The 12749-nt window shown below is 52.8% G+C and overlaps 1 protein-coding gene across 1 annotated transcript; it reads right to left on the bottom strand.

The window, feature by feature from the left end:
• Nucleotides 1-5387: 5387 nt before the first annotated feature.
• Nucleotides 5388-10799, bottom strand: PRNP (prion protein (Kanno blood group)). Its single transcript, XM_074563745.1, has 3 exons — nt 10417-10799; nt 9317-9430; nt 5388-7380 (listed from the first exon to the last, which is right to left on the bottom strand). Exon 3 carries the CDS (start codon nt 7376-7378, stop codon nt 6584-6586), a length of 795 nt encoding a protein of 264 aa, XP_074419846.1. The 5' UTR covers nt 7379-7380; nt 9317-9430; nt 10417-10799; the 3' UTR covers nt 5388-6583.
• Nucleotides 10800-12749: the final 1950 nt, after the last annotated feature.

The raw sequence follows: 12749 nt of genomic DNA on the forward strand, positions 1-12749 counted from the left end.
GCGTGGGGGCTTTCGGGCCGTCTCCCGCAGCGGTGGCACCCCCGGCCGTGGCTCGAAGGTGGCGGGGGCCATCGCGGCCGGCGCTGCCGCGGGGTATGGCATGGGGCTTTTGGGGCGCCCGCGGCCATCCCGCCTGGGTCACGGCGTCCCGGCAGCCCGGCAGCCCCCGCCGGCGGGTGGCTTCCATGCCCCAAGCTGGCCGGACATGGGTGTCAAGCGGGGACCCCCCAGCCGAGCCCCTGGGGACCAGCGCGGTGGCATCGGCCCCGCTTTGCTGCTGGCACCCGCCGTCTGCTTCGTCAGCCACGGGCTGCAGCGCTGAGCACGGGGAGGGGACCCCGGTGACCCCCGGCCGGCCGAGCCCGCCGGGATTTCTTAGTGGATGACTTTCCTGGGAGATTAGATGTGGCTTGGGGAGGTGGAAGAGATGCTTCGCCGCTGCCTCGGTTTCCCCTCGCCCCGGCGTGACGGGACCCTGGGCCAGCAGCCGGAGCTGGGCAGCCGTCCCCGTGCTCGTGGGGCCACCCGGGAGCCGGCCGCGTCCTGCCGCCCCCATCTGCAGAGAGCACGTAGGTGAGCAAATCCAGCCCCGCGAGGACGTGTGGATACCTGCACCCGGAGAGATGCTGGATCAACCCCACCAGCGCTCGGTTCTAGTTTCCCATTGCACGGCTTTACCAAAAAAACGCTCCTTTCCCCCCAAAAGAGCACTGGGACTCCACTGGGGGGAACGCGGGGCTTGAAAACGGACCCCTCCGCCTTGCAATAAAGTTTGGCCTTGAGGCATTCTCTCTTTTTTCTGAACGAAATCCAGCGTGTTTAGCACCGGTCGCAACCTGAGGAAGAGCCGCATCCCCAAGGGATGCTGCAGGGGGATGAGCACGGCGCTCGGGGACAAACTCCCCCATGTCCCGTCTCTCCGGCTTTGATATGATCAACCAAGTCCCGAGCTTTAGCATCCCCAGCCCAAAACGCACCCAGCTGTGGGACTGACCCTCCCTCCGGTGCTTCGTGTTTGGCAGAGAGGATGCAAGTCCTCCCTGGGAAGAGCTGAAGAGGAGCGGGGAAGGATGCTTTCCCCTCCGGCATCGGCATTTTCTTCTCCAGTCCCTGTCTTGGGTGGTTAAACCTTCCCTAAAACCTGGGTCAGCTGCAGCAGCTGGGAGCAAAGGAAATAAAGAGGCGCCCAGCAAAATGTCGGGGATCCCCAAAAAAACCCTGTGGGCAGCTGCAATCACCGTCCTCCAGGAGGCGAATCCCTCACCGAAGCATTTTTGAGCCTGGATGTCTGTCAGCGGCCCGTCTCCCTTTGAAATTAGCGGGTTTTTTTTTCGGGGGGGGGGGGGGGGGGGTATGAATATCCTCATCATCTCCCCAGGGAGAGCTGCTGAGTCGGGTCTCGCCTCTATTGCAGGCTGGAACGAGCCCTGGCTGATGTACGTACGTCGAATTTCTGGGCTCTTTTACAAAAGTCACTTAAATTTTACGGAAGTCATTTGGCTCCTGAGGCATTCAATAGTGTTTTGGAGCAGGCAGGCACGGGATGCTCCCTGGCTTAGGGACAGCTTCGAGGTTGAACAAATACAACCATTCCCATAACGCAGAGCGAGGGGTTATTTTTCTTTTTTTTTTTTTCTTTTTTTTTTTTTTTTAATTTGCTTGTTTAAAACAAACAGTCAACCTGGCAGAAACTCCAGCCGCAGCTCAAATTTGCATTTTTTTCCAGCATATATTTTGCATCCAGGCCTGTTCTGACGTCCGGACGCCGTCGCGAGCACCCTCCGCTCCCACCCTTAATTTGCTTCCTGAGCTCGGAAACGCCGCAGGGATGATCCCCCTCCCGCTTCCCACATCACATTCCCGATTTTTTTTTTTTTTCCTTGCTTTTTCCCCTCCCACCAACATGCAATACGCGGGGCCACGCTCTGATCTCCCCCTCCCAATTTAATTTCCAGCCCTCGCAAAGGGCTGCGCTGCAGGGAAAGGCCTTAGAAGTGATTAACGTCTTAGCTAATCACCTTGTGCTGGGGGCATTGGGGGTTGCGTGGGAACGGGGCTGCTCTTGATGCCGACATCCTTTGGAAACGGGTTTTTTTCCTAAACTGAAGGCCAAGTCAAGGTGTTTTTCTTGCCTCCGATGCAGCCGGCTGCAAAGCTCAGCCTAATTTCGGAGGGTTTTGCGGGGCGTGAAACTGTCCCCGGGGCTGATCCTGGAGCCGGGGCTGGGCTCCGACGGGAGATGGTGCTGTTCGCTCGGCGATGAGGCTCCTCTAATCCCCCCTCCAACCTCATCGCGTGCACGGATAAAAATCACTCTCGGCTCAGGTTTGGGCACTCGCTTTGTATTTTATGCCCCCAAATGAGCCAATTTCTCCACCAGCTTTCTGCAAACCGTCCAGCCGGGCACCAAAAATTCTCTTTTGGCGAATTTTTCTCTCTTTTTCTCTCCAGGCGAGAAAAATACCTTCTGCTTGTATAGGGGATGCTTACTCATGGAGGTGGGGGATGCTTATTTATGGGGATGGAAGATGCTCATTTATGGGGATGGGTGATGCAAAGCGCCATGGGGCAGGCGATTTGAAGAAAAGCATAAAATCCAGCCCCCAAAAGGATTACTTTTATACTTCGGGGTGTGTTTTTTATCAGCCTGGTAAATCAGAAGCGCTTCCCGCCCTCGCTTGGCAGCAAGGGTCCTGCCCACCCAGCAGGATTTGGAGTATTTAGGGAATTAATTCAGAGCGATTAATTTATTTAGTTCAACAGACGACTCCTAGGGGCCGAGCGGGCTCCAGGGTTGTGGGATCCGTGCCCTTAATGGACACGAGGGCTCGGACCGTGTCCCCACGTCCTGTGCTCCCGGGGCCAGGAAAGCTCCGATATTCCCCGCAGCGGTGAGCTCCAAAAATCCCAATCAATCCCGATTACCCACGCAGGACCCCAGACTGGGGAAAAAAAAAAATTAAAAAAATGGGGTGTCCTGCGCAGAGGGGGTGAAATTCAGGTTTTTTTGAGCTCGTCCGAGTGTCACTGCCGTCGGCGTTTCCCCTGGCTGGGAGTGCGGGACCAGCTTCCCCTGCGCTGGGTGATGGACATGGAAGATGGGGGGGGTTTTTTAGGGCTAAAAATTAGCCTTTTGTATCGCTGTCTGCTGAGGTCAGCCCCCACCCAGGGGAGTTCGCGGTGTGGGCGCTGCCAGCCCCTTCCTGGCAGTAGCCATGTGCTCGCCTTGCAAAATAGAGGGGGGGGGGGTTCTTCCTTCTTTGGGGGTTGTTTTCCTTCCTTCTTTTCTGGGGGGAGGAATTTCCCTTCTTTGCTGGGTTTTTTTTTTTATGTTTTTCCCTTCTTTGTTTTGTCATTTGGGGTTTTTTGCCTGAATTTGTTGTGGTTTTTTCCCTTCTTTGTTGGTTTTTTTTTTCCCCTTCTTTGTTAGTTTTTTTTTCCCCTTCTTTGTTGTTTTTTTCTTTTTTTTTTTCCTTCTTTGTTGGGGGGGGGGGTGTCCTTCTTCTGGTTTTTTTTTCCCCCCCCTACCAGCCGGCCGCAGCTCCCCAAGGCAACGCCTGTTGGGAGACGGGTCCTCCGAGCCCGTCACCGCGGGACCTTCATTGCTACCACTTTTTCTCTTCTTTTAAGTTCCAAATCGCTCTCATTTTGAAAAAAAAAAAATCTTAATTAATAAGAAGGGTTGTATAAACCTCCCCCCGGGGCCTTCATCAGCCGGCTCCCCCCTGTAGCTTGGGGACTGGTGAAGCAGTTTTCCCTGCTTTGCGGGGAGGGGGGCGGGTGTTCCTTCATTTATTTGCCCTTTAAACGACGTGGGGAAAAGTCTGGGATATTCATTTGTGAGCAGTTAGGGCAAAATAACGTCCTAACTGCAATGGCCCAGTAAAGTTTGGAGAGCTTTTGGGCTGCAGTCGGATGCTGAGTCGGTGTAGGACGAGCGGCGGCCCTAGGGATGCTTAGGACAGACCTAACAACCTCCCGGGGGCTTTTCATTCCCCCAAATCCTCCTTTCCATCATCATTTTTTTTTAAATTGCTTTTGCGTAGGGCAGACGCGAAGCGTGAAATCCTGGCGGTTTCGTTTTATTTATTTTCCTCGTTTTGCAAACGAGCTCCCGGTACCAAACCCTGCCTGCCACCTGGTTTTTTGCCCCACTCCCCGGTGTCTGCTCCGCTCGCCAATATTCAGAGTTAGCGTGGTGACGCCCCGCAGCCAATTGCAAGCAAAATAAAAGCTTTTATTTCGCGCTTTCCGAGCGCCTACGGGATCTCCGGATCCCTGTCGTGGCCCTCGTAGGGTTTTCTCTTCGGGAGCAAGCTGCTCACACGCGGGAATAATCACCTGCCGAATAGTTTTTTTTTCCCTCCTCTGTTTTCCTGCCAAAAGTATGAAAAAGGGTCACATTTGGGGTTTATCTGGAGCACCGCTTAAAGACCAAATTCTTAGCATCCTTGTGGGCGAGGGGCTTTGCGGCGCGACAGATCGCATCCTGCGTAGGCTCAAACCAAACTGGTCCAAGGCTCGGTCTTGAGCTCAAAGTTCAAGCACCGTCCAGCTGTAGGGTCCAAACTCTTCCATCTTTTTAATTGTAATTTTTAACCCTGGCTGTAGTTTAAGTCGTCTAAGGGTGATGCCGGTTCAGGTACCGGAGAGGTTCGGAATTCTGGCAAGGTTAAGTAGGGTTTGGGGCTTCACGGGAAGTTGGTCGGGCTTAACGCCACGGAAACAGCGGATGTAAAAACTCTTTTATTAGACAGAAAATAGACGGAGTAAATACAAGGTATAAATAGGTGTTAACTTTCTACGGGGAGAAGAAATCCCTGGCCCCAACCAGCGCGTTGGCTTTATCAGGAAATATATTTGTGGGATGGTGGCGATGCCGGGAGCGGGAGCAGGGGAGGAGGAGAAAAGGTTAAGTGAAATTGTGTTTTTTAAGCCAAATTTAGCGCTGCAAGGGAACAAAGGCGCCCACAGGCTGGGGAGGCAATGGACGGCCAGGGCGAAAAATGCCGCTTCTGTCTGCGGCGCGGCGGGGATGGGCACGAAGGAGGCTGACGTGCGTCTTGGCTTTATCCGTTTTAATTTGGAGCAGACGTTGAACACTTGGAAAAGTATCAGAACGGCAAATTTCGTGCATGCACCGTTACGGATTTACAAAACATTTGCATATCACAAAGTACGGGTTACCTCAAAGCCCTGCTTTTCCGGTGACTATCCTGAAAGATTTATCTCTATATATTTTTTTATATATATATATATATCTATATATATATCTTCACTTAGCTTACACCGATGCGAAAAATCATTTAGGACGGTGTCATTCAGTGCCTTGCAAAAAAAAATAATAAAATACATGAGACATATTAAATAGAACTCAGGGCGACCGGTTCGACAAGTGCAACTTTACAGATGCTCCAGGTTATACACAACCCAGCATCGGCTCAAACACAAGAAGCACAAATTTCACCCGCCGCTTCCACACGTTAATTGCAAAAGGTGGTTGGTTTTTGTTTTGTTTTGTTTTTTTTTAAGCATCTCCCACCCCTCAGGGTTGTTTTTCCCGATGCTGTTTGCTGTAACTCTCCGATTTAGGTCCTTTAAGTCTCTTGCTTTGTCCTTGACCCCCCCAAAAACCCCGAGCATCCGTTTTTGCTGTATTTTAATGTCCTTTAGGTCAAGGTGCTGAACGTGAGCGTCACTCGTCACCTATAGCACATCCCAAATAGCTTTTTCTCGGGCTGCGACACACCAAGCGTTACCGCTTTGGGGGTTTTTTTTGTGGCACTCAGCAGCGTTTTTTGCCTTTAGACAGGCTAAGAAAGACAGTGAGGCTCAACTAGAAGCAAAGCGGCGCAGGGGTCAACCGAAACCCGGCCGGGGCTTCAGCCTCGCTGAGGCGGGGGGCGGGGGGAAAAAAAAACCTAAATCACTTTATTTTTGTGTATCGCTGCAGGAGATATTCGCAGCATGCAAGGTGCGGAGCGGGCAGGTCCGTATGTACAGGAGGAAGGGCGGTTTTTAGGGTTAAAGGGTTAAAACCCAGTAGCTTGTTGCTTGAAAAACCCATATTTGACCCTCTTAACACCCCTACGGGGTATATGGGTGGGGTACGTAAATACCCCTATGCGATGTGTACATATATATGGGTGCTCGGGTGCAAGACCGTGGTGTGCCCCGGGGAAAAGGGTTTTGGTGGCCGAGGGATTAAGGGAATTAGGTAAAACCCTGCCTGTTAGCCAAGATGATTTTCAGAAACGGTCTTGCAGGGACGCCAAGGACCAGGCGAGCTCCTCTTCACCCGGTCCCTCTCGGGCTGGCCCCGAGGAGGAGCAGGAGCAGGTGGTGAAGGCTGTTTTTTTGGGCATCCAGCTCCATCGCTGTCCTGCCGCGCTGGGGACGCCTTTGGGGCGGAGAAGGAAATTTTCATCCAGTTGCCTAAACTGGAGCCTCCGGGGAGGTGACGGGGAGCGTTGGTGCTCATGCGCCCCAAGGGCTCTTCACCAAAGACGACCGCAAGCAAGAACGGGGAGGTTGGGGAGGTCCCCATGGGGTGAAATCTTGAAGCCACGGGATGCAGGGTGCATCAGTGCATGATGAAGAGGGTGAGGAGGAGGAGGGCAGCGAGGGAGGCGTCGGCGAGGTGCAGCCGGATGCCGGAGGCCAGGCGGTACTCGCGGTACTGCTGGATGCACATCTCCCGGATCACCTTTGTCACCACCTTGGTCTCCATCTCCGTCTCCGTTTGGTTCACCGCCGAACCAGCCTCTGACACGTTCTTCTTGGCGGCGGGTCCGATGTTGTGTTCGGTCACCGTGATGTTAAAGCAGTCGGCGACGAAGACGTCCTGCGAGACGGGGCTGCTGTAATCCCGGTAGTAAACCTGGTTGGGGTAACGCGCCGAATTTTCGTTCCACCATCGGTACTCGTCGGGGCTGTCGAAGCGATAGTGCATCCCCGACATGATGCGTCCCATGGTGTAGCCCCCCAAACCTCCCACCACGGCGCCCGCCGCCGCTGCCCCGGCCACGTGCTTGAAGTTGGTCTTGGATTTGGGAGGTTTCCATGGTTTTTGGTTGTAGTAGCTTCCTCCGCTGGATGGGTTGTAGCCCTGTCCCCACCCTGTGTTGTGGGGGTACCCTGGGTTGTGGGGGTACCCTGGGTTGTGGGGGTAGCCGGGGTTCTGGGGGTAGCCCGGATTATGGGGATAGCTGGGATTTTGGGGGTAGCCGGGCTGGCGGGGGTAGCTGGGCTGGCGGTGGCTCCCTGTGCCCCAACCGCCTCCGCTGGGTTTGCCTTTGCCCTTCTTGGAGAAGGCGACGTCGGTCCAGGCGCTGAGGAGCAGGGCCACCAGGCAGCAGGTGACGAGGAGCCTGGCCATGGCTGCGGGACACAAGGACAGGCAGCGTTACGGGCAGGAGGCAGAGACCCTGCATCCACTCTGCCACGAGCGTCGCGGGTTTTAGGGTCCCTTACTTACGTATCATATAAAACACATACCATTCCCTTTAATCCAGCTGCAGAATAAACGGCTTTAGACTTAAATGCATATTTATGCCCCCCAGGCCCCCTTATTTTCACATATATATTTTATACATATTTATATTCTTTTATATATAGATATATCCCACCTCTCCAACAGCTCCTTTGCTAGTAATGGCAATTTTAAGTAGCGGAAGAAAAGCTTTCGGGAAAAACGCTTCGCTAGGTTGGGAGATAAAAATCCACTTGCCAAATCTTCTCTATCCAAGCAGATGATATCAATGAGACTTACGATGTGCAAGGATTGATGGCGCTAAACAGATTAATCCCAATCTCAAAGCTTTCGGGTACCCAGGTCTGCAAGGAGGCCAGCGCCCAGTCTTGCCCTGGAGGGTTGGTTTTTTTCCCCAAAGAACAAAATTCAGCGCGTTTTGCCCGAGTCCCTGTTTATGTGCAACAGGCCTTAACTGAAGAACACCATTTTTCTCGTTTAATGTGTTTGCAGATATTTGCTTACTCAGCAGTTGGCTGCTGGCATGCCAGGCGTCTCCTACGTTAGCCGGTGGGCTGGCAAGGATGAAATCCCATTTTAACGAGCCATTTCTCTCCCTTGGTATAATCCAGCCTGTATGATACACACCAGGTCTACAAATCCTTTGGAAAACACTTCCCAAGCTGCAAAATCCCTTCGGATGCCTCCCTGCGAGGCCAAGGAGTGTTGAATTACTGCTACCCTCGTGTTTAATGTGTGAGCCCGGTGAATTACTGTTATCCTCGTGTTTAATATGCGCGCCCAGCAACAGCCAAGGTTTTTTCCATCCTGCCTGGGACGGAAAATCCCCCTATCCCCAAAAATTCCCCTGTGCAGGCCAGGATGCTGGGGAGGGAGAGCGAAGCACACCTGGCAAAGTGGGGGTGGGCATTTCACAACAGCCTTGGATGCTTCGGATGCATTTGCTGGCTCGTGTTACGGCAAGAAACAATTAAGGTTTGGGTCCTAAAGTGGGTTTTTTTGCAGCAGCTGATGGACCGGCTTCCTTAAGAGTCACCACTCAACCCAGAGATAAGTTTAATGAGGATAAGAGATGATGGTCTCCTGTGAAATATTACCCTTAGCAGCGCAAACAGGCAGAAGAAACCCCTGTTTAAGGCAAATAGTTTTCTGTTGCATGTTAGCTACTTGTTTACAGTCCATAAAATCAAATTCATCTCTCTTTGCATTCAGATAACAATGCTCTTTCCTCCCCACCCAAAAATCTGGTCTTATGCCTGGAAATGTTTGAATCAATGTCAACGTCTTGGTTGAGATCGTTAGCAAGAGGCTTCATTAAAAGAGAAGGGGAGATGCGCGAGCCTGTCCCTCGTGGCGGGGAGGAAAGCCGGGCTCAGGCTGCCCGCTCGCCACCCTCTCAGCCAAAAAAAAATTGGGCGCAAACCGCCCGCTTTCGAGCGGGTTCGCTGCCTCCCTCGCCCAGCGGCACCCACCCGCTGGGAGCGACGATGAGATCAGGGGGGTTAAAAATAGCCGAGAGACATGGCGAAAACTTGGAGGGGCGAACGTTCCTCGGGCACTCCAAAAAAAAAAAAAAAAATAAAGGAAACAGGGGGAAAAGAAGCAGCAAATGGGCAAATTTTTAAAAATGTTTTGAAGATGTGACTCCCCGTGGTGGGTTGCAAGGGGGGAGAAATCAACCCCTGGATGAAAACAGGTTACGGCAAAGCCCTGGAGGATATTCCAGCCCGGCAGCACCGACCTGTTCCTCTAATTGCCTTTGCGGAGACGAGCTCTGATAAACAGGGCAAAGGCTTGTTCGCGTTCGCGCTGCTAATTACTGACCTCCTTGGGCAGCCGACCTTCTCCCCCAAGGAACGCGGTCGCTGGCACAAACCCTCTGCGTGCGACGGGGACCAGGGAGCCGCTTCCTCGGGGTCGGAGCTGCCTTCCCTCTGCCTGGAAATAATATTTTACAGTGTGATCACGGTGCTATCATTAAATTATATTATCGAACGGCTTCGGCGGTATTTTTCCCTGCCTCTTTATAACATTCTTCCCCCAGTTTTCCCTCTCTGCGGGCGAATGTAGGCAATGAGAAATTAATTTAGGTGATTTATATCGGAGCGATTTATATCCACGCTTGTGTAGGAGAACCGGAGGAGAGCTGGAGCTCCTTCGGGGCCGAGGGGGAAGCGGAAAATGGAGGATGCGAGGAGCGATCGCCAGGAGCAATTATGTGCGCAGGGCTGGCAAGAAGGCGGCTTCGGGTTTGGAGAAGAAAACCAACACCCCAGTGCCAAAATAACCGCGGAAATAACCTTGTTAAGGTGCCTGGGGGGAGAGAAGAAATGAAGGGAGGTGGGGAAGGGGAAGGTGGAGGAGTGATGCAGCGAGGAAGGTGGGAAGATGCTCGGGAATGGGGGTGGCCGGACCCTTCTGGCGATGCTGGTCCTGGTTTGTGGGGGGGTAAAAAGTCAGGGCTGGGGCTGTGGGGAAGGGGGATGGAGGCTGGCAGTTCGCTTTCCGAAAATGCCACCCCTAGTTTTTAGAAATCCTCTTCCCACCCCCACCCGCCGCCTTTTTTTTTTTAAAACACACACCCTCCCCCCCTGCAAAATAATGGGGGAGCAAAGTCCTGCGCAGCCGGGAACTGTGGGAGAGAACAAAACCCCCCAGGGAGGTTGCAGGGGGGGAGGAAGAAAATTCGCACCGGCAACAGCTTTGAATCAGCCCTGAATAAACAAGCGCCAGGGAGAAGCCAAGCTCTGTCTTTAAGGAGGACGCTCGCCTTCCGAGCTGGAAATGTCTATTTTTAGGCAGCGATGGCGGGGAGAAGAGGGAACCCCCCCATCCCCTGTGATGCTGCTCGGTGTTAAAAGCCCCCTCACCTCTGGATTTCTCCCACCCGAAGCCCCCCGTGTCCCATTTTCCCCGACACTCACCGGCTGGGAGCCCGTTGCTCGCTGGGTTCGGGGTGATTCAGCCTCGGCCGCAGAGCTACGGGGAGGAATAAATAGCGAGAGGGAGGAGCTGGCTCCTGCGCAGCCCAGCCCTGCACAGCCTGGCCAGCATCCATCCGCCTTCCCTAGGGAAAACCACGGCCGGCATCCCGCAAAATTTGGCTTCACCCCCTATCATCCCTCCTGGCAGATACGGACCCCGGGAGGCAACGCCGGCGACCAAAGGGGTGGCTGGAAAAACGGCGGCGCTTGGATGGGTTATTGAAGAAACCTGGGTGGGATTGGCAGGGTTTGGGGGTGGTTTGGAAATCTTGGGAAATTGCAGCACTTGGATGGTTGATTGAAGAAATATTGATGGGACGGGCAGGGGTGGTTCGGAAATCTCGGGGGTCAAAGCTCTGGGCGAGGAAAGGATGCTTTTAGCGGTCGCTCTAAATCCATTATCCTGGGAAATAGAGAGATGCTCGGTGGGTTGATGGACACCAAATTAAATAAACAAAATAGACTCAGAGCTACAGGGGAAAGGATGAGTTTGTCTCCGAGTTTGTCTCGCTCCAGAGGAGTAAAACATTCCTGCGCAGAGCGGTCGCGCTTTGTGTTGAGGTACCCTGGTATTTAATGGGAGGAAACGCCACAGAAGGCAATTAAAAATTATATGGGATGCTCACGCCAAGCTGGGGCTTCCACAGCACCCCGTTTCGGAGGGTAGGGGTACGTGTGGCTGCAGAGATTTAAAGACCAGGGCAGGGAGTTTTTCCCATCCTTTAGGGTTAGGATGGGCTATAACAAACGGGTTGAGCCCAGAGCAACCCGGGACGCTTGCGTGGTGGTTGGGAGACATAAATGAAGCTTGAAACTAATTGCACCGCGCCTGATTTCGGCACGGCCACGCGATACAGCCCAAACCCTACCGAGGTTTGGCTGCCCGAAATAGCTGGGCCAGGTACAGCCGTCCCGGCAGCGCTCCCACCCCTGGACCGCGGAGCACATCTGGCCATAAAGGGGATTTCCACTCCGATGCTCCGTACGCACGTTTATCCCTCTGGCTGGATTATGTTACAATAAAATAAAATAATAATTTCTATCTGGCAGGGAAATGGGATGCGATGGGCGCTTTGGCTGCTCCGGGGAGATATCCATGTTAATTTCTGAAGGAGAAAATTAAATAACGGGGGCGGGATTAAGGTCAGCGAGCCTGCTGAAGCTCTCCTCTACAACACACAGGCGTATTTGTTCCTCATGTGGATGCACAGATGGCTCCTGATTCCCTGGTTTGGGTTTAAGTGCTCTTCATTGGGCTCTGTAAAATCCAAAGCCAGGAAAAGAAAAAAATACAGCACTGGGAACGGGATGGTTGGGATGAATTCATCTGTGCCTTGTAAAAATCAGGATTTTTCCACAATGAGACATTTCAGAGGAAGTTTGGGTCTTGTTTGGGGAAATATAGAAGCTCTGATGGATCCCAGCTGCAAACTGAGCAGGGGCTGCCTACTGACTATCAATTCATTTTTAATTTATTGTGGAAGTCCGCAGCGCTAAAACCACCTGAACCAGTATATCCACAGCGTCTATTTGATGGAGCCAGCTGCCACATGGCTCCTTTAGCGTCTCGGGGTAAAATTTCTCCCGGCGGCAAGCCAAGAGCCGCATCGATCTCCACTGGAGGTTTGGCCCTTCTTCATCCGCAGCTCAGGCAGCGACGGGGAACGGAGGAAATAATGGGACGTTAAGTGCGACGGGGGTTCGTGCCAGGTCAGAAATCATTAATGGGATGGGTTTTTTCTCGTAGCGAATGGAAAATGCCGACTTTGGTTTAACGATGAGCTGGGAAAGGAGCTGGGTTCATCTGACCCCGCTTCATTCCTTCTCATTGATTTTATTTTTTTTTTTTTTTGCTTTAATTCATGCAAAACGCTTTTATTCACATAACCCTGGACTCGCTTGGAGAGGCTTGCAGAGGCAGGGGAAGGCATTAAAATAGTTCGTGGGAGATTTACAGGGATTTGGGGGTAATTTGGTGGGGTTTGGAGGTAGGGATGAAGTCCCACAGCCTGTCCCCATCCCGACATCACCCCCTGGAGCCGACAAAAAACCTGGGCTCAAGCTCACCCCACCTCAAATCACGCTTCGCTCATTGGGAAACCTCTTTAAACCCTCCAAAGGCAAAAATAAGTGGAAATAAGTGCTGTGTTTGGAGGGTTACCGAAACGCATTTTGCAAAACTTGATTTATTTTCTGATCTCACCACACAATAGTCTCTTTTAAGGTAAAATGCTCTACTTCGGATTTTTCTTGGGAACCAGGTGTCTCGGTAA

The sequence above is a fragment of the Larus michahellis genome, chromosome 20, assembly GCF_964199755.1.
Source record: "Larus michahellis chromosome 20, bLarMic1.1, whole genome shotgun sequence".
Classification (NCBI taxonomy): Eukaryota; Metazoa; Chordata; class Aves; order Charadriiformes; family Laridae; genus Larus; species Larus michahellis.